Source organism: Ambystoma mexicanum, chromosome 7p (genome assembly GCF_040938575.1).
Source record: "Ambystoma mexicanum isolate Mex_15411 chromosome 7p, UKY_AmexF1_1, whole genome shotgun sequence".
NCBI lineage: Eukaryota > Metazoa > Chordata > Amphibia > Caudata > Ambystomatidae > Ambystoma > Ambystoma mexicanum.
Genome location: NC_090939.1, coordinates 194,884,605 through 194,907,195, shown reverse-complemented (window position 1 = coordinate 194,907,195; position 22,591 = coordinate 194,884,605). Strand labels below are relative to the sequence as shown.

The 22,591-nt window shown below is 42.9% G+C and overlaps 1 protein-coding gene across 3 annotated transcripts in view; it reads right to left on the bottom strand.

The window, feature by feature from the left end:
* The window catches only part of DSCAM (DS cell adhesion molecule), a 1,793,910-nt gene that overhangs the window by 551,459 nt on the left and 1,219,860 nt on the right, over positions 1–22,591 (bottom strand). For all 3 annotated transcript variants that reach the window (XM_069636048.1, XM_069636050.1, XM_069636049.1), the window contains exon 17: positions 21,576–21,816. In XM_069636048.1, coding sequence (XP_069492149.1) covers positions 21,576–21,816 — 241 coding nt within the window. The remainder of the gene's footprint in view (positions 1–21,575; positions 21,817–22,591) is intronic.

The following is a 22,591-nucleotide window of genomic DNA, read 5'->3' as shown; positions in this document are numbered from 1 at the left end:
GTGGTACTAATTAATTTGTATTGGAACGCCTCTGAATCCATCTTAGCAGATTTGCTAAACTCTCTGTCTGGAATACTGCTGGAAATGAATGTGCTGCAGGGCCCAATTGGAATAATATGGACATGTGATTTGAATTCTCAATGCATCTCTTCAAGTTGCTCGGAGGGTTCAAAATCTAAATTACCCACTTACGAGGGCTCCTGTTGGACCACACAAAGAATGGAATATTCGGATAGTTAATGGTAGTATGATGTGGGCTCTTCAGGCTGGTTGTACATGGAAGCGGGGATAGTCCTGGTCTACAATTGACTATCTTGTGTTATCAGAGGACTGGTTTGAGAAATGTAAAACTTTTGTTATTGTCGAGGAAGGGACAAGCAATCACAATATACTAACAGGGGTGTTCTCGCTCTCAACAGGTATCATGAAAAGTTATCATTCAGATTTTCTGAGTGTTAATATGGGACGAAATAGAGTGATGCGTTTTAAGAAGGATGGTGCAGTCCTGAATCATAAACTATGGAACTTGATTAATTCCCATTCAAATTTGATAGATGAGCTTTGAAGACCTTCCAGATTTAAAGATCTGTTCTGGAATTTGGATACTTTGGTTATTAAAGGAAAACAACAATCTAAATCTAAACCCCACTCATTCAATGATGATACTTGGCTATATAAAATAAAGTTAAGGAGAGCCCTGAGAGCGCTCAGATTAAGATCTTTAAGTGAGCCTGAATATTTGTTCCAAGCAAGGAGGAAGCTCAATTCTTATAAAAATGGTCTAAGGCACAAAGATTCCTGCAGCATCAACGAGATGGAGAGGTCATGTGGAGGACTCTGGGGAATACCAACTCCCGGAACTTCAGGCATTTAATCAATCAAGCCCAGAACACACAAAGTAGCATGCAATCTATTGGGGTATCTGAAGAGTCATGCTTGGCATATTTGACACATCTATACAAAAATACATTAGATTCGAATTTTGCCACAAATAAAGAAGTGCAATGGTCTCTTTCACTGAGCAAGGATATTATTGAGGAAAAGATTATGAAATCCTCATCCTCAATAGCAGCATGCCCCAATGGCCTAACACATTACATCCTAAATTCAGATGTGAAGCTATGCTCAATGGTTTTGTATACTCAATTCAATCAGGTTTTGGAGCCGCAGTCCATTCTGGTATCGTTGTTCAGCTATTATATTACCAATTTACAAGAAGGGCGATCGGGTGAATCCTTAAAATGATCGCCTGATCACCCTAGTAAGATTTTCTGTTATGGAAATTCTAGCTGAATTGGAAAGCTGGGCTTTAGAAAATGACATTCTTTCAAAACAACAAAACAGCTTTTGAAGAGGACTGTCTACTTCTCTGAATGGATTGATGTTGAGCATGATAAGCAACAAGTCCCTGATGAAGGGTGGTCCCACACTCTATGGTGCCTGGGTGGATTTCACAAAAGCCTTCAACACTGTCAATTGGGCTCATCTTTGGCAGACGTTGAGGGATTGGGGGCTCCCTGAGTCTTTATTATCAATAATAGTGAAGCTCCATGAGAATACAGGTTTACAGGTTAAAATGAACTCTGAAGTTCATCTGACTGAAGCCAATCCTACGGAAAGAGGTGTGAGGTCGGGCTGCATATTGGTGCCCTGCCGCTTCCTCCTATATTTAGCTGATCCTTCCAGGGTTTTGGAAAAGGTAGCTTGGCTAGTCTAAAGGTGGGCCTGATAAGATTGACCTGGGTGGCATATGCTGAAGATATAATGATATTGTTGTGTTGGATTAAACCGCAAAGAGGTAACAACATTTATTGTCGGCCTTAGCTGAATATGCAATGGGGAACAATCGTGGAATAAACTCAGCTAACTCAAAAATTGTAATTTTGAAGAGGCCTCAAAAGAAATCACTAACCCAAAAATGGGAATTGAATAATCAGGTGATTCCAGTTGTGAAGGAACTTATTTATTTGGGGATCAAAATAAGATCTATCCAACTCTAAAACAACTGACCTTGGATTTGGATAACAAGCTTTCTCAGTTAGGATGCCAGATGAAAAAAATAATTTATACATATTGTAAGTTCTCGATGATACCTTTGGTGAGGTTCTACATAAGTAAGGTGATTCCTACTCTTTTGTACGGTTTGGATGTAAGTTATTGGGCAAGATTCATGGTTTTGATTAGGTTGGCAGGTAGATTGTGGAGACAAGTCTTAACTTTGCATCAAAGCTTACCAATTTCTTCACTGAGGTATTAGTTGAGGCCGCAATCACTGTCTTCCTATATGGATTGCAGATTTGTATCACTGTTTAGGAGTATAATAAGTCTGCAGAAAAAGTCTTTATATGAGGATGTTAATTGGGCACTGAGGATGCTTTATTTAATTAAGGGATGATGTGCAAATAATCCTGCATGATTGTGAATGCTCTGAAGACGACCTGCTCTCAAACCCAACAAAAGTGAAGGAGAAACTAAAGCAGCAGTTTTGGATCCTGACTATAAAGACAATGCGCAGTTTAAAAATCGCAAGATCCCTAACATCGTTTGATAAGGCTTGTGGTCAACTTTCAAAATATTCCTAACATTTCCCTGATGCCAGAGGGCACTCAGAATTTTTAACATTCCATTTGTATATTCTACCTACGAGAGAGAGAACATTTATAAGACAGAGGGAGTTTTCTACATTGTGCGTAAAGCCTGAGAGTCAAACCCTAAGACACTTACTGCTCAAATGTGATGGAACTATGGAGATAAGAGTAAAAAGCTTCACTCGATTTGTGGATAATACTTGGTGGTTATTCTCAGATGACTACTGGGAGCGATTGGTTTCAGGCAATGAAGTTCACCTGACTATGGAAGTTTTAAAGATTTTTAAAGGGATTGGTCTTATTGATTTGTATTGATAGTTATGTTTAATTGTTTTACGTATATATTGTTGATTATTCTGATAAATTAGTTGTTATAAGATCAATTTTTTTTATTATGCTTATTTGTTTAATTTTTTTGTGAAAAGCAGTTTTTTGCCTGTTACACAATTTAAAAAAAACAATTAAAGAATACTGTTTTTTTAAAATGTTCTATTTGAATGTTTTAAATACTTGGTTTGCGAATTTCAGAGCGGTGTAAAATGGATTTCAGGGTCTGTTATGTTGTCAAAATTAAAGTTTGCCTCTTCAGATATTGACAGGACACCCTGATGGGCTCCTTCACCACAGTGTGATGCATGTTTGAAACCCAATAGGGCTGGCTCAGACATTCATCCTTCTGAGGTCGATAAATTGAGAACTTAAATTGGGTTACCAGTGCTTTTGGGCAGCATCTGAATGAAGCGCTAAGAGAACACATTCCACTCATTTTTTTCTAGTGCACTTTTCTAGACAATCTAATGCAGGTGTTGTAAGAGAACTAGGGCTTAACCTATCCTATAAACCAGCTTTCAGGATAGTTTCTCTTTGTATTTGGGCTTTACTAATTAATATGAATATTATAAGAAACAATTAAGCATTTGATGTTTGGAATGGCTGAGGACTCAGGACAATAATGTTTTAATTTAAATGAATTGAGGCAGAAAACACCCAAGGAGGCTGCCCCTTCTATGCCATGTTAACAATGGATGATTTAACAACACCCTGTAAGGGACCATATTACAAAAACTCTTTTGGTAGCGGGCAGTCTTACTCCGGTGCTAGGTCATTTGACGCTGATCTTTGCAAAGTTATGTTATTTTACCTTTATTTGTAAAGACAGCATTCGTCCCAGAGGGGCATCTGGATTCTGCAGCAGGGAAAAAGTTACCAACTGTGTTTGTAAGGCTTTCTGAAATATCAGGTGGCTTGCCTGGAAGTGATTGAGGATATATGCTTTGACTCTGTTTGTGGTAGCAAATACGATTGATGATTTTAAAGGAGATGGGTCAACTGGGTCTGCAATATTTAATCCTATAGAGGATAACAGCTTTTGGGATTAAATTGTGGTACAGCTACTCCCCATCCGTTTGCAGAGGTGTGATTAAAGAACTGCTGAGTCTGCTGAATGGAAGAACAACGCCTGGTGCAAGACTTTTAAATAATGTTAAGTACTATATGAAAAGGGGCATGGTTTCAGAGTCTAGGATGAATCAGATCCCCCATGACGCAAAAAGCTGTGCAAAAGACTTAATGTGGAATTAATGAGCAATGACGGTACTAGCACGGCATTGACTAGGAGTTTGTTGGCTAGTAATGAGGATTGTATACATTAGCGATCAGCCTACCTACCTGAACATGATACCAAAGACGGAAGACCGAATGTTAATTGCTAGGTTCAGGTTAAATTTGTTACCATCAGAATCTTATGTTGGGAAATGGTGAAAGTCTCTGAGAAGATCTGTGTTGTGCAATTGTGAGTTACCAAAACTGAGGATCAGAATAATTTGTGTCTTTCTAGCACTCGCACAAGGTTATTCGATTGCACTGACTAGTTCCATTACTACGAGAGAGGGACTGAAGTGTTTAGTTTTTAATTACATCCTGGAAATGAAATCCAACTTGGTAATTTTCCATACGGCCTTAAAGATTAGATCTACTCAAAGTGGTCTCCTAAATATAGAGTATAAGGTTGAGGTCTGCAACCTTTGACAATCCAGATGTTTTGGACTGCACCTTCCATCAGCCCTAACAGCATACTCAGTGGCAAAAGAACATGGCAATTGTAATTCAAAACATTGGGATAGACGTTGCTGATTTAAAGTGCCTGTGAAATAGCAGCTGCTCTAAGATTACATAGTTTCCTAACTTTGGCATCTACCGTAGTTAATAAATCTCAATTTATTTAATGTGCTGATTTCAAGTTAATGTGATATATGATTTTGAGGGCTCCTTATGGTTTTAAAGTAAAGATCAATCAACATTTTAGGCCTGTGTGATGTGATGATTTGGATATAAAGTGCAAGAGTAGTGATATGTTATACATGACAAGTAGATCATTTCATAGCTGTGTATATGTTTGCATGTCTTATGTTTCAATCCATTTATTTCTTAATGGAATATGATGAATTGTGTGCTATCTAACAATGTTTACACATTTTGTTTTTAGCATTCATGGTGTCAATTACTGAAGAAAGGTTTTATAAGAAGGTGCATATGAAATTAAGCATTAGTTGGGGTGGCAGGGAATTCCGCAGGAATTGAGGTAGATAAGGGGGAGGGATGTTTATCTCAATCGTGAGGCTAGATTTGATTTTGGGAATGGAAAGGAATCAGAAAGAAGCCGATTGAAGATGGCAATGGGGACAGTCGAGTATGTTTTCTTGTGAAACATTACATTTGACTGATGGAGTGATTTCTGAGCTAAATAAATCACTTTGAAATCAATTCACTGAGAAACTTGAAACCGGTGCCCTTGTTACAGAGATGTAGTGACATGGACTCTCCATGGACATTTAAGAAGTAAACGAGGTACAGAATGTTCGGTCTGATGAAGACGACTTATTGAATAGCAATGTAGTCTAGCAAAGACTTCATTACCATAATGAATACCTAATTAAAGCAACAAATTCGCTATCGTACCACGGTGGCTGATTAGGAAATATGGCAGCAGTCACTTAAGGATTTTCAAATGAAAGAAGCAGGCACAGGTGCCATTGCTAACCTGGATTTGAAGATTGAATTAACTATCCAAAATGGCACCCAGTTTTCTAACCTGGGAAACAGGTTGTGGGTAATACTGTGTGACAGAAATAGAGGGTTTCTGTGTCCAATGGATGGACAGACCCCATACACAAACTGGATTTTCTTCTTTCAAGGTATTGAATGTAGGCCTGTGAACATCCATTAAAGTGCCAACTGCTGCCATGCATATGGGGATTTCAGAATTGATGGTTTGAAAGGTTATCTATCATTCATGCAATGCATATTGTCCAAGAAATTCCAAATGGGAGTAGAAGATTTGCTAAAGGTTTGAACAAGAGTTGATATTTTGTATTGGTTAGATTTGATCAGGGCCACAGTTTGTTCTCTCTCTGCCAGAAAGCATCATAGCCATTGAGCAGTTCCCAGATAGGCCCCGCAGAATAAGCGGTCCAAGAGAATGACATGGCGCCACTGAGAGATCAAGAGAAGGAGTGCCCATCACATCCTCCATCAGCCAGTTTCCTATGTGATAGTTCTTGCACACCATGAACACTCCTGTGCCCCTGCCAGCCTGGAAAGCTGCATGATGGTGACCAAGCCAAACTGGTCTCATGAGACTGAATTTGTGTGCTGGCTTTAATTTGCAAGACTTTCCACAATATGTGAGTCTGGTGATTGGTTCAAAGTTGGCAGACTCAACCTTATCGAGAAGAGTCCAACCTTAGGCAGGACAAAGTCTGGCTTCCAGTCAGGTGGAAGTATGGCTTCTCTCATGACAGGATTGAAGAAAAAAAGCAACCACAGTTTTAAGAAGGCCTGCTTTCTTCTAGAGAGTTGGATGGCGTTGCCTTGAATAAGGTGTTATGGTAATAATCTGTGCTTAGTGGCGGTATACAGCGTTTATATCGAATTTGTTATATTGACTGCCCATACATCGATTTTTTTATATTGAAAACCTTTATAGTGAATGCATTTAGGAGTGCAATAAAGGGCTAACTATTTTTGGGGAACGGTGGGGGTGGATTTTTAGGGGTTGGAAACGAGAGGGGGACCCCCTCCCAAAATAAAATTGCTTGAGCAACTTTTTGGGATACTGCCGCAACCTCATTTCTAGTCTGTGTCTCGTACCACCCACACCCTATATGTTTTGCCAGTCTGTCACAAGGATCAAAGCACTTCCCTGTGTCTTTTTTTTGTTTCTCACTGTCATTTATTTAGATGTTTAAATACAGTATTCATTACCATGTAGAGTATGGAAGATGACTCATATTGCATGTATGTGTAGCGTGATGTGAGAAAGACAAACATACCATAGGTTATGCAAAAGGTGCCCATTTCACCCTTCTCCCGCGCTGAGCTATGACCACAAATATATTGAGCCTGCCCTGTGCCCTGGGTGTGAGCATCTTGCATGTTATAAGTATTGCCTTAATTCGATGGGATACCAGTGGTGTCCACAGATCTAGATCCTTCTTGAAAAAGGCCATGAGTGTCCCAGTGATTCCCTATATTGTTTTTTTTTAAATAGAATCCAACATTAAAGTATAGACCCCTGCTGCCAAATCTAACTAAGAGCGCCCTTGGTAACTGACATGCTTGGGGCGATGTCACCAGTTCACTCTCTCCTTCAAGCAATGGTCACAGGCGTGACACCTAGTGTTCTCAGGGGGTCATGGGCCTCAAAGATCTTTATGTGTTTCCCTTATAGATGCTGTGAGTAACCGAAGAGCAGAAAACATGGCTGTCCTGCATCTAAGCAGCCATCTTGGATCTATCCAGATATGTGTGTTGGCCACCCCATTGGCTTTGGCCAGGTTTTTCAAATAATATGCTCTAGGTTTCCTAATCTCTGCAGGATCTTTAATCAGTTCTTAAAGATTCAACTTATTTGCTATCCTTATGAAAACCAGCCATTAGTGTTCCCTTTTCCGTGGCCTTCATCTGGCGTGGGTGAGTGATGCAATAAAGTTCCTTTTTCTCAAGGGATTAAAAATCACCTGCATCAAATTTCTCCTAATCAGCGTTCAAGTATGTGCCAAGCTCCTCCCTTGCTAAAATACTTGTAACCGGGCCTTCACATTACTGGTCCAAGATTACTGTTCTCCTCAATTGACTGAATCCTTCAAAATCATAGAGATTATATTAGGAGAATCAAAAAGTAATGATCACCCTCCATCCCTGATTCAACACAAATATCCACGATAAACTGGCAATATTCTATACTTATACATTGTGTGGGATATAACTTCATTATACATTGTATGAGCTGGGCAGCCATTCACTATCCGAAAGCCAAGATGCCGCTCTCCATGCCCTCTTCTCTTTATCTGATTTCCATTGTGGTGAACCATTGGTGTCACTCCCAATCCCTCATAATATGTAGTAGGGAATCACCCGTTACCCACCTCTGCATTGAAATCACTCCCTACTACAGTCAGTGGATAAGGTGGGGTGCTCTGCTAGCAGGGTGATTAAACAATCTCTCCCTCCTTCAGGCAATGTGGGGACAGCTATATGATACCCCTGGTGAATAAACCTGGATATTTCTGTGCACTCTCTCCTATGACACACTGCTCTTTCTTTGCAGTGTTTTCTATGAGGTAGTTCTAGTTTTATTTGCTGTTATTTTTAAATCTAAAATGGATATCCGTTTTTGAATCCTTGTGTTTTTTTTTTAGTGGCTTTGTGCATACTTGTATTCTTGCATAGCAAAACAAAAGTAAGGCCGGAGTAACTTATTTGAGAATTGGCCCAATGTAGTACCCCGCATCCATTTGTCATGGCTTTACCCTTCAGCTTTACTGAGCCCCTTCTACAACTACTAGTCTGTGTATATGGCAACAACAGCTAGTAAAAAGACTGTGCTTTAGGCCCTGCTATCCCCACATCTGTACTGATATCCTGGGTGATGGAATGGAGGTGATTAAATGTGCTTTCCATTTTCCCTCGTTTCTCTGGGCTCCCTGGGAGGCATGACAAGAATGTTCAGGAAATAAAATTATATTTGAGGAGAGCCTAACTCCAATTTCTTGTTTTTACAATTAAGTAGGCACAGAGTGAGTTAAAAAGATATGCATTAACACGTGCCCAAACACGTAGCAACCTGAGTTCACCATGTGTTGTCATGAGGAGTACAGATCAGAAATATACTGCTATACAATTCAACAAGAGAAACAGTGCAAAAGCTATTGCCATTTTAAATACAAGTTATGACATTATTATTAAACCCATGTTAATTGCTGAAACACCTTTCTCTATGCAGTTGTTAAAAAACACCATTTACTCATTGTGTTTTTTTACACAGCCAAAAAGCTTTTTTTCGCTTGCCTGCCATTTTTAATGTGTTCTCTTTTAATTTCTAACCTCAGTCCCATGGCGCCGGAGTATCACGGAATCACCTTGAGCTCCTCCTGCCTCTTGCCATGTCCAAATCACATATATAGTTGTTGAGTGAGTTTGCAAAATGGGGTCTTCTTTATTACACGTACATTGTGTTTTCAAATGTTTATCTAAAGTTCACTGGGTCTATTTGTTACTGTTGACCCACATTGAAAAATCATTTTTTTTTGTTGCTGATGTTCTTATCTGATTCTTGCGGCTAGCCTGGTAGAAAAAAATATAGGTTTTGTTTTTTGAAAGTATTTATCAGAATTGTGCCATTGCTAGGTCCCGTCACGTGTGCAGGTTGTGAGAATGAGAGCAGGATGCACCCCACGGCACAGAAGAGCAGGAAGTGCACTGGTAAACAGTTAAACGGCCTCATTACGTTCTCCAGCGTCTGTATGCACAAAATGTTCCTTCTCTTTCATTCATAGTCCTGCATTGTGGCCAGTGTTACTAAAGTGTTTTTTTTTTTATTGAAACAACTGAAATTAATCAACTTTACATTTTCATTTATGTTAAAAAAAAGAGCTTAAAGAAATTTGGAATGAATCATCATAAACAAACATATGTTTCATATTCATCTATATACAGTGGAACAACAACATATGATTAGTTATATACAGCAAGATTTAAAGCATTCAAAAAATGCACTGTCACAATTTGTAACATAAGATGATTTGCACCCATAATGCAAGACCAACATGATTGTTCATCCATGATGCCTAAGTGAGTGTGATATTTTCTGAAATTAGTGATTCTTTGTTTAATCACTGCTTACGATTAGATGTTCAGTTGTTTCTGGGATATCTGGTACTTGGCAAAATTGATAGACATTTTGATCTTTATTTAACATTTTTCGTTTAAAAGCCAACTCTCTAGTTGGCCATAAACCGAAGCGAAACCGTAATATGGCATGTCTATATAAGACAGAGGGGGACTTCTCCAGATATTTTCCCATGGTATACACGAAAGTGTTATTTGCAAAGTGAAATGTGTGACTAACATATTTGAAAATACAATTTAAAATGTTTTTTAAAACAAGCATACTAAAAGTTCTTAGAAAATGATTGTTTAAGAATTGTCAGGATAATTTGAGAAAAGCATGGTCTCAGTAACTAAGATACTCTGCATTGTAAATACAAAAAGACAGGAAAGAAAAGACATCTGCACTGTCCACCTATTAACTAACCACTAATAACACAGGGGCTGTGATTTGGAGGGGAACTAACCGCTCCAAATAGTTGCATTTTCTAGAGACACAGAAAAAAGGCAGAGTGTTAAGATTCTGAAGCCGGTGCAGAGATCCTGTTACAGGTAACATGTTTCAGGCAAGTATAAGGGATTTTACAATTTGCAGTGTTTAGTGGAGTTTCGTGATGTTGCGAGTTAGAATTACTATGTGGAACACGAGGCTGTTCCAGAGATGAAACATTGAAGGATAAGAAGTCATATCTAACAAGATCCATTGTATTGAATGGAGAGATTGAACGGACATTGTGACGTCACTGGGCCAGAGCTGGAAGCATTAAATTGACTGGTTGGTAAAAATAGCAACTCTGAATTCAGTATAAAAGGAAGATAAAGCAAGGACCCAGGAGACAAGCAGAAAGTGAAAAAAGAACCGACAGGGAGAGACTGAAAAACATAAAAATAAAAAGAGGATTTTGAATGAGCCGGAGAATGAGCGTTAGCAAGACGCTGCAGAAGCAGCATTTAGAAGAGCATGTACTCTAAAGGCAGAGCCCACACTGTTATGTATGTGCTATGTATATATTATGCTCATGTTGAGTATTGCATTATGACTTCCCATTCTGTACGAGAGTGTGATGTCACAAGGTTCTAGACTGTGTAATTCTCAAGAGATTGTTATTGCTTGATATTCAACAGTTGGATGCAGGCTGCAGTGATGGTTGGGGGTATCATGTAATTATCTCCGACATAGATAATAAACTAACAATCTATCATACCCTGTCTGGTCCCTGTCTCAACATTGGCGACGAGTATGGGATGTGAGTAGCAAGGAGCACTCACCCGAGCTTCGAAACCCCCAACCTCAACGTCTGGCAAGGAGGGGCCGCCGCTCCGTCTGCATTGCTGCCGGCTACTGGTGGACTGGAAAAGGTGCACAGCCGCCAAACGCCGCACTTTCCTGTTTGGCACAGCCGCCCGTCCGCCAAGGGGAGGTTTGCCCAGCAGTGCACAAGGCCAACGAGAAAGAGGACACAGCGGCCCACTCGCCGTTCGCTGTTCAGCGGCCAGCAGGTCTGCTAGATGCTGATTTGTTGTGTGCCGCTGGATGCAGTTCTGCACCTGCGCTCTCAAGGTTAGTGCCGGGAGATTTAGGGGCAGGGAGTTTGGACATTTCACATGAGGGGTTGAATTTCCGCTCTGCGTGGAAGGAGCCTCTCACCCTAGTCCCGTGACACGCAACGTGAGGCCACCCACTCCCGTAACGACGCTCTTTCGGCGAGGAATCAGAATCTCCCTCCCCATCAAGAAAGGGAGAGTGTGAAACGGCATGAAGGTTCAAGTGACTTTCACACGGCACACAAGTTCAAGGCACTTTCACACACGCTCCCCGCCCAGGGCCCGCAAAGGAAGGCGGGGGCTGTACTGGCGATTGTATTTTCCTGAGAAGCAGGGTTTTTTGTGACTCATTTTATTGAATGATACAAATCTCACAGGTGAGAAGGAAGGGGGTATTCTCCTTGTGCCTCAATAGAGCTGTGTTTTTGTACAATATTACAAAACAGTACAGAAACGGTATTCCAGTCCTGTTCTTCATTCGCGCGCCCCTTATCTGTCTGAAGTTTTCTTGTGTACGCTGCATCAGATATGGCCCTATCAGGGGTTCTGGGCCCGCAAATGTTTATGCCTGTCCCAGGCCCACCCAGGATTAAGTGGGGCCCCTGGAAGAGAGGCTTGTTGCACTATGTGAAGGCAACATGTGGTAATGGGATGTCCACTGAGCGGAAAGTGTCCATGCTTATGCATTTCCTTGGTTATGAAGGACAGAGGATCTATGAGACGCTGCCAGACACTGCAGAATTAGATGTGGAGGGTGGAGGAAATGATTTTGATGCAGCGTTAGTGAAACTTGACAAGCATTTTGAGTCAAAGATTAGCACAGTGCTAAAGCGATACCACTTTGGAATGAGATCCCAACATGAAGGGGAGACTGTGGAAGAATACATTACGGCTCTGAGACACCTGTCCTTAAATTGCAAATTTGGTGGGGGGTTGGATGAGCATATAAGGAACCAATTCATGCTGCACTGTTCCAATGACAAGATCCGTGAGCAGGTGTGGTTGAAAGATGACCCTACTTTAGAGTAAGTCATAGGTATTGCTAAGAGAATAGAACATGCTCTGCAATGTGTAGCGAAATTAGCCACCAAAGAAACAAAGCCCTCCCAAGCAATTGAGGTGTTCAGAGTGAGTGTCAAAAAGAAAGATGGTTTAAGGGAGAAAAAGAAACAGAAAAGTAAAACGGTGAAGCAGAGTGATGTCCAGGGTAAGAGTGAAGGGGGTCAGGTGAGTAGTAAAATGACCCAGAAAGAGGGTGTGCAGAGGTCAAAAGAGGGATGACCGACTGTGCTTCAGGTGTGGAAGTGCACGTCATTTATCAACCTCTCCTGTATGCCCTGGGAGACGAGCTAATTGTAGTTTATGTAAGAGTTGGGGGCAGTTTGAAAACTGCTGCAAGAACTACCGCATTGGTGGGGGAAAGGGGACCATGTTTGTTGAGGAATGCGAAATAGGGTCGTGAGATGAAGGTGAAGAGTCTGAGAGTGAGATTGTTATAGTGAATATGGTGAAATGTACTGAGGTTGACGAGTGTGAACATCCATCTGCTTGGGTTGAAGTGAATGGACGGCAAGTGAGAATGTTGGCGGATTTGTGTTCAAAGACCACATTAATGTCACGAGCTACAATGGGGGAAAAATAGAGTTGTTGGGATGTTGTACCGCTCATTTCAGATTTAAAGGGAAACCGACATGTGGTAAGATTTATGTTGCAAAGAAAGGGGAGACCCTGCTTGCATGGAGGGAGCAAAGGGGTTTGGGCATCACACTGGATCCCAACAGCAAAGAACAAGTACTAAACATAGGTAGTGCTGTAAGGACTGACAAGACAAAAGTTGGTGTGAATGGCCTGATTGAGAGGTACCCAGAAGATTTAACAAAGGTGTGGGGTGTCTCAAGGGCATGGTGCACAAGATTGTATTGAAAGATGGGAGCATACCATTGTGTGCTAAACTCAGACCATTGCCAATGACTATGCACGATGCGTTAAGGGAGGAGCTGAAGAAATTAGAAAAGGCAGGAATTATTGAACCAGCTAAAGCTGTACAGTGGATTTCCCCAGTAGTGGTGGTAAAAAAGTCAAGTGGTGATTTAAGAGTTTGTGTAGACTTGAGGGAATTGAATAGGTGTGTGATAGCTGACCGCCATCCACTCCCAAACATGGGTGAACTATTGAGTCGGATTGGTAATGCGAAATTTTTTGCCAAGTTAGATATGGCAAGTGCATATCACCAAATTAATTTGGACGTTGAATCTCGCAAACTCACAGTTTTTATCACATATGAAGGGATTTATCAGTTTCACCGCATGCCCTTCGGAGTGATTTCAGCCTCATCAGTTTTCCAAAAAGTAATGGATAAGTTGCTAAAGGAGGTGAGTGATGCTTGGTGTTTTCAATATGATGTACTCATATGTGGGAGGAGTGAAGAGGAATTGGAGAAAAAGGTGGAGATGGTGTTGAGGATTTTCAAGGATCGTGGTATAACGCTGCGAGGGGACAGTGTGTTTTTTCTACCTGAGCAGTAGAGTACTTGGGTTATGAGATATCTGAGGACAGCCTGAGACCAAAGAGAGATTTAGTAGATGGAATAAAAAGGATGCAAGCCCTGAGAAATAAGGCTGAATTGATGGAGTTACTAGACTAAGGGCATTATTGAGGAAGGGAGTGGAGTTTGAGTGGGACAGAGAATGTCAGAGAGAGTTTGATGAGATTAAATTGAAAATTGACATGGCGAAGCCGTTAGCAATGTTTGACACCAGAAAGAGGACTGTTCTTTCCATGGATGCTAGCGAGATGGGTATAGGGGTTGTCATGTCCCAGGTAGGAGCTTATGGTACTGAGGCGGTGTTGATGCATGCTTCTCGCATGTTAAAAGGTGCTGAACTGAATTATTCGGTTTTGGAGAAGGAGGCCTTAGCCTGTCATTATGGCATTGAGAAGCTCAAACATTTTGTATGGGGTCAAGAGTTCACCCTGAGAACTGATCACAAACCTTTAAAGGCGATATTCTAAAGCAAAGGTCTTGATAAAGTTTCAAGGAGGGTTGCCTGCTGGGTAACTAGGCTACAATGTCTCAAATTCAACATCGAGGTGGTACCGGGTAAAGACAATGTGCAAGCTGACGATGCTTCTAGACTGAGAGTGGATAATGGCAATGAAGATGATAAGCAAAAGTTTGTGGATGAAGGGAACATGGTGTTTGCCACTACCAAAGGGGTGATACAGAAGGAGGAATGGGTAGAAGCGTTGGCGTCAGATGAAAAATGGAAACGCATTGTTGGTTTTGTTAGGGAGGGATGGCCGGAAATGAGACTGTTGTCCGGTGAAGAGAGATCAATGTGGGAGGTGAGGTTGGAGTTGTCAGTGAAGAATGGGCTGACATATCGCTGGGACAAGTTGGTTGTTCCAGGCTGTTTGAGGGGGAGGCTGATTAAGGTTGCACATCAAGGTCATATTGGTGTATACAAAACCAAGGAAATTATAAAAGCCGACTATTGGTGGCCGAGTCTTGATCGTGAGGTTGACAGAGTGGTTGGAGAGTGTAGTGACTGCATCAAATCTGGAAGAAATTGGTCAGCTGTGGCGCAGCCGGTAAGAAAAGTGGGAACACCAACGGTGTCTGGCAAGATCTTGCCATAGATGTCCTGGGCCCTGTGGAAATGGGTAAGGTTGGAGGAAGGTTTGTGATCGCCTTGATAGATTTGTTTTCGAGGTGGACAGAGTTCAAGGTGATAAGGGATGTGGCGTGCCAAAGTGTTGTTGCATTCCTAGAGGATGTTTTTGAGAGAGAAGGGCTGCCTAGAAGTGTACTCACAGACAATGGTCAACAATTTACCGGGAAATTGTTTCAGGAGAATTTGTACAAATGTGGGATAATGCACAAGAGGACTGCACTAAACTATCCCCAAGGGAATGGCGCGATTGTGAGGGTAAATCGGTGTATAATGGAGGCAATCAGAGGGGCAAGTGCATGTGGTGGTGACCGTAAGGTTGCAATTAAAGAGCGTCTGTTTGCTTTGCGAATGGCACCGGGTGTTGAAATGGGAGTCAGTCCCTTTGAGCTGATGAGGGGACGAAAGGGAAACACTTTGTTATCTCCAGCGTGGCTGGGTAGAACGAGAGTAACTGATAAAGTAGTGGATGAGGTGAAGATGAGGATGGAAGTACGAAAGGAAAAATGGGTTAAGAAGTCCAATGAGAAGTTTCCCAGGAAGACAACATTTGTTGAAGTGGGTGACTGGATCAGGATAAGGAGAGCTGTTGTTCCTAAGCAGGGTGATCCCCTGTATTCGGATCCTGTCAGAGTGGCCCAAGTACTCAGGGGAGCTGTAAGATTAGAAAGTGGCCAAATATGGAATTTGTCAAGAGTTGCCAAAATAAGGACGTAAAATGGGTCTCTATATCCAGGGACTTGCTATGTCCTTATACATACAACACATGAGTATCAAAGTTTATCACTATTCATCTGTTTATGTTAAATGTGTTATGCCATTGTTTTTCTCTAGGTTCTTCTTTTGGTGATTAATTTCCTCTTATGGAGTAATCAAATGTTTTTTTTGTTGTTAGATAAGGGAGGGGGGGTGTTATGTATGTGCTTTGTATATATTATGCTCATGTTCAGTATTGCATTACGACTTCCCATTCTGTACGAGAGTGTGATGTCACAAGGTTCTAGACTGTGTAACTCTTAAGAGAGTGTTATTCCTTGATATTCAACAGTTGGATGCAGGCTGCAGTGATGGTTGAGGGTCTCATGTAATTATCTCCTACATAGATAATAAACTAACAATCTATCATACCCTGTGAGGTCCCTGTCTCAACACACACTTATTAGAAACTGACACCTGCTGGTAAACTATGCAGACGCTGTCAGAGAAAGACAGTGTGGACTGGAATTCCCAGGTAAATAGCCAAGGCTGCTGAAGAAGGGAAACAGAGGTTGGCAGGTGAGTGGGATTTCACACATGCAGCTGGAAAACTCAGGGAAAAACTTTCCATAAGGAGAGCCCTTGAAAATACAATCCTTCAATGCCTTTGAGCTCAGTTATTTTTTTATGTGGTTTTAGTTAAATCTGACTAGCAAAACAAAAGTCCATTTATAGTCAGAATATTCCAAGCTATCTAAAACACCGGATGAAAACAGGATGATTTTTAAAAATGCTATCACTTAATTCTATGAGGAACTGGCCCCAAAGACATAGCTGGGACAATTGATAAACAAGGGATTACAGTTTGCTACAGAAACAGGTATCTGTTATGCGGGTTCATAATTGTGCATGAAGGCAGAGCAAGACACTTTCACCCACTATTCCAAAGAGGATGTGAGGGAGCCCAGGCACAGGCTGGTTTATTTACATACATCTGTGCCATGATGTGTTGGGAAGCTGGCATTGCCCCCCCGAGTCAGAAAACACATGGTTTTTCTAGGGTTTTACACAATGAACCCGATACATTTAGTTGGTTACATTAAATATGAACTTCCTAACAGCATATCCTATGGCCTTGGCTGGCATTGCTTATAGCAGCATTCAATACTAGTGGAATTCTGCTTGTCTACTCAATTGTTGCACTCCACCCATTATAAACGATTTATCATATCATATCACCCCACGTGCAGATATTTACTCATAATGCAATGGTATTTGACTCAGCAGCGCTCTGCCCACATGCTCCTCTGTTCCGTTTCCCAGACTGTTTACCCAGCCTACATATATGGTAACAGGGCAGTGCTTGAGAATAACTGGGAGCTCCCAATCCCTTCACAAAGCCAGAAATAATAGATGCACTGCCTTTTGTGTTCATGTGTGTGGGCTAACCAATCAGCACTCATTCTCCCTGATCATGGCCGACCCATCGCGCTGCCCATAAACATGACTGCGGCTTAGCTCGGTCCACGGCTCATGTACGTCGCGTTCTGACAGCCTATAATAGATTCAGTATAAGGATGCACAGCAACTGCCTGTACGACAGCAAGGAGGCCTTTCGTTTGCAAAGCAGTATTTAGAAAAAGATTGCACACCTACTATTAATTTAAAAAGCATGGAAAGAGCAATCGGACAGATGTGGTGTATAATTCAAGTTAATGCACCACCTTTGCCCAACCACCACGAGTGGACCATTAAAAATGCAGCACATCAATGGCAGTCTACAAAAAATGGTTTAGTGAACCAAAAATGTTAAAATCTCAGCGACCAGTCAGACACTGTCCTAGAAGACAATGATCAGAAGCGTACCCTGTTTCCGTCTTTCTTTTTGCCATGTTCTTGTGGAGAAAGGTGCACCCAGCCTCCATGAAGCCGACTTCAGTGAGCATTTTCAAAGCAGAAACCTTACTGATAGGGTTCTGAAATGATATGATGTGAAATAATATGATATGATGCGTCATTTATAACGCGCCTAAACACATGTGTTTCTAGGCGCGACAAGACAAGAGAGGGAAGTCAGAGGGAGGACAAAACAAATGATTTTACTGGGCCTTGTGTCATTCAGATCATGCAAGTGCAGGGGAGGGGGGAGGAGTACCAGAGGGGAGGGGGGAGAAATGCCAGAGGGGAGGGAAAAGGGAAGTGCAATCAGGGCAGCATTGCTCTAAGTAAGTGCAGCCAGGGCAGCGCGGCTCTGGGTAAGTGCACAGATGCAGGGGACTGTAGGGTTACAGATACAGCTCCAAGGGCATGGCAGACCCAGAGGCAGTGTAGTGGCTACTGGTCATGGAGGAGCCTGGTGCCCATTGAGATTCTGTGGGTAGCCAGGCAACTAGTCAGTGCAGCAGACAGGTAGGTCAACAGGAGGGAGAGAGAGAGAAAGCACAAGTGAAAAGGAAGGCTTTGAGCTGCTTCTGGGAAACCTCAGGTGGTACAGGTCAGGGTTGAGAGGGCCAGGGAAGCCATTCTAGAGAGAGGCACATGCAGAGGACAGAAATCTACCACCCACTCTCTGCCTGGAGAAGGGTCTGACCCTCAGAGATTTGTAGGTGGCTGAGTGACGGGCTCTAGAAGGAAGGTGTTTAGGAAGAGAGAGTTGGATGTAGTGCACGCCCTGGTCCCAAAAAGCCTTGTGGACGATGCAGAGGGTCTTGTACTTGATCCTTGCAGCCACCGGGAGCCAGTGGAGAGTATTCAGGGCTGGAGAGATACGATCCCTGGCCTTGAGGCCAAGGACAAGTCTTACAGTCCTGTTCTGGATTAGTTGCAGAGGGCAGAGATTAGAGGAAGGCAGGTTGAGAAAGAGGCTGTTGCAGTAGTCTAGCCTAGAGAGAACCATGGCTCTGGAGACAGTGAGCTTCTGGAAGAAAGTGAGAAAAGGAGGAATACCTCTGAGGAGGTGCAGCTGGAAGTGGGCCTTCTTGGCAACGTCCACGATGTGAAGAGAGATGGAGAGAGTGGAATCGAAGATGACACCAAGGTTTTCTGACTCACAGGAAGGCGCCGGAAGAGGACACAATGACGGTGCCCAGAGGGAAAGAGGGAAATCGGGAGCGGGTGAGAAGGATCTCAGACCTCAGACTTACTAGCATTAAGGCAGAGATCATTGGAGGCCCACCACTCCTGAATCGAGGATAGACAGCCAGGAATGAGCGAGAGAGGAGAGGAGCCTGAGGGGAGTCTGAAGGAGAGCGGAGTGTCATCCGCATAACACTGAAGGCTAGAGGAGAAGGTAGAGATGAGCTCGACCAAAGGGGCCAAGTAGACGTTGAATGGCCAGGGTAAGGGATTAGAGCCCATGGGAACACCACCATACCACAACTCAGAATAGGATAGTTAGCCAGAAGGCCTGGCAAGGGCAAGGAAAAGCCCTGTGTTGCTGAGTCATTGTCATTAGGGGCACTCAAACCATATCAAGACCCTCCATCATTGGAACAACTGTATCTGCAAGTGAAGTCTTTTTTCACCCATTCATGACCTCAATGGGGTGGTTTAGGAATGTCTTGTAGTCCCCAAGAATTCATTGTACAGAAGAGCATCTGGTGCATCTTTTCCTCCACATCCCACCGAGTATTGTTTCAAGTCTGGTTTGCTGTAGACGTGCGAATCATGTTAGACATGAAACATGTTGTGAAACATGCCATGTCTACACCATGCCAGTGTGCATCACTTCCACTCAGAAATGTAAATGCCTGTCCAGCGTGCCCTTTTGGTGCTTGACCTCTCTGCTTAGATTTAAACAAGAGACACTGCCCTATAGTGTAATAGCCCCGATATGTTCTGATTTCAGAAGACTATTAAAAATTCACATGCGACAATGTGTAACATACAGACCAAATGGCCCAATCAGGGAGCAAACCACTTTATGCAGAGTCCTCTAGTTTCCAGTGGCTACGCATGAGCTGGCGCCAAGACCTGTTTTTTTCTTATTGGGTTTTGGGACATGTTTTTTCTTCCCCTTTTGAAATGTTCGATAACTGCAAGTCTGAGAATTCCAAGAAATAACAGGAGTAGATAGCCTTTTCACGCATGTTCACTTGAGGAAACGGGAGTAGATAGCCTTTTCACGCACGTCCACTTCAGGAAACGGGAATAGATAGCCTTTTCACGCACATCCACTTCAGGAAACGGGAGTAGATAGCCTTCTCATGCACGGCCACATGAGGAAAAGGGAGTAGATAGCCTTCTCATGCACGGCCACATGAGGAAAAGGGAGTAGGAAACATGGCCACTTGAGGAAATGGGAGTAGACAGACTTCTCACACACGGCCGCTTGAGGAAACGGGGGTAGTTAGCTTTCTCACGCACGGCCACTTGAGGAAATGGGACGGCCACTTGGGGAAACGGGAGTAGGAAACACGGCCACTTGAGGAAACGGTAGTAGATAGCCTTCTCACGCATGGCCACTTGACAAATCGGGAGTAGATAGCATTCTACGCATGGTCACTTGAGGAAACAGGAGTAGATAGCCTTCTCACGTACAGCCACTTGAGGAAACGGGAGCAGATAGCCTTTTCATGCACGTATACTTGAGGAAACAGGAGTAGATGGCCTTCTCATGCACGGCCACATGAGGAAAAGGGAGTAGGAAACACGGCCACTTGAGGAAATGGGAGTAGACAGCCTTTTCACGCACGGCCACTCCAGGAAACGGGAGCAGATAGCCTTCTCACGCACAGCCACTTCAGGAAACGGGAGTAGATAGCCTTCTCATGCACGGCCACATGAGGAAAAGGGAGTAGGAAACACAGCCACTTGAGGAAATGGGAGTAGACCGCCTTCTCATGCATGGTCACTTGATGAAACGGGAGTAGTCAGACTTCTCACACACGGCCGCTTGAGGAAACGGGAGTAGATAGCCTTCTCACGCATAGCCACTTGAGGAAACAGGAGTAGACAGATTTCTCACACACAGCCACTTGAGGAAACGGGGGTAGTTAGCTTTCTCACGCACGGCCACTTGAGGAAATGGGACGGCCACTTGGGGAAATGGGAGTAGGAAACACGGCCACTTGAGGAAAAGGGAGTAGATGGCCTTCTCACGCATGGCCACTTGACAAATCGGGAGTAGATAGCATTCTACGCATGGTCACTTGAGGAAACAGAAGTAGATAGCCTTCTCACGTACAGCCACTTGAGGAAACGGGAGTAGGAAACGGGAGTAGATAGCCTTCTCACACACAGCCACTTGAGGAAACGGGAGTAGAAAACGGGAGTACATAGCCTTCTCATACATAGACACTTGAGGAAATGGGAGTAGGAAACGGGAAGAGATAGCCTTCTCACACACAGACACTTGAGGAAACGGGAGTAGAAAACGGGAGTAGATAGCCTTCTCACACACAGCCACTTGAGGAAACGGGAGTAGAAAACGGGAGTACATAGCCTTCTCATACATAGACACTTGAGGAAATGGGAGTAGGAAACGGGAAGAGATAGCCTTCTCACACACGGCCACTTGAGGAAACGGGAGTGCTCTTTTTATGTTTGGCTTAGAAGGTGATGGAGTACACAGGGAGTACACAGGGAAGGTTTAATTGCAATGCAATAACAGTTAAAAGGGAGGCCTATAGCTCTTTATAACGGATCTGAAAAGGTCCTTCCAAAGTCTGATGTCACCAAACACAGCAGCACGTAATGTGCAGTTTGCGTGTGATGAAAACAATCACTTAAAGGTGCAGTGCAATGCATTTTACAATTTTCACCAACTGAGGGTATGAAAGATTAAGTTTAAACAAAGAATGCACAAAATGTCAGTAAGACTCGTGGGCTACAGGGCAAATGTTGCAAATCAAAGTGGATTGCATGCCTTAGCTACCTTGTGGGATATTTTAGCAGAGCAGCAACTTACCGTCCTCCAGTGTGGTGACGATTATTTCCTGAGACGAAGGGCCGGTGCCAGCCCGGTTGCACGCCTGCACCACCACGCCGTATTGGGTGTACTTTTTCAGGTTATCCAGTGTGTAGACCTCGCTGTCCCCGGTAGTGTCGATGCTGATGATGTTGAACTGGTAGTTGCCTCCCGAGCTGTACTCCCGGTAGCCGATCTGGTAGCCACGGATTATTCCATTCTGTAGGTGCTTTTTCGTGGCCTGAATGAGATCAAACTTACATATGAGGGACAATGTATTATCTTGAAAAGGCACTCTAGAAATGTCTTGGTATGTTCCACAATACAGGTTGCGCGTATGCTACATTGACTTGCAGGTAGCCTTGCCTAAGAGCCAAATGAACCATTCTAAATGCCAGAATGGCCCCGTTATTACATCATATAGAGCCGTTGGAAGTCCACTCAGTGATTCTTGCAAGATTTTATTTCATTTTACCACAAAAGTCCTAATTGCCTAATTGACCTCAGGAGGGGTCCGTCTTGGCCAATAACTTGAGGCTGGGCACTATGCAATGATAATCCTCCCTTCCAAGGTTCATACATTTTAATTAGGTCTGCTAATTTATAACCCATTTATAAAAAGTGACACATGTGAGGATTCATATTCTTTACTTTTTTGCTGATGAAACAAAAAAGAATGCATAGTTAGTACTTCTAGTTGGATTTTCATTGGGGATTACATCTGATTAAGAACTGGGAAGCAGAGCGAGAGGCTCAAGCTTCCCAGTCGTTAATGGAAAACATTGGAAGGCCCTTCCACATTCCCTAAGAGCAGAAAAATGGTACTGGGCCTTTCAAAAAGATTTAAAAACCTGGCTATTCACCTAACTAGTCAACTATCCCATGGCTACTGTGGTCCAATTCAGTAGTCTAGGTCGCTGAAATTGTCCTTGTCTCTGCAACCTATGCACAAACATTGTCATGTTTCTACCTGTATGCTATCCTAGTCTTTATGTACCCTACCTATCCACATGTAC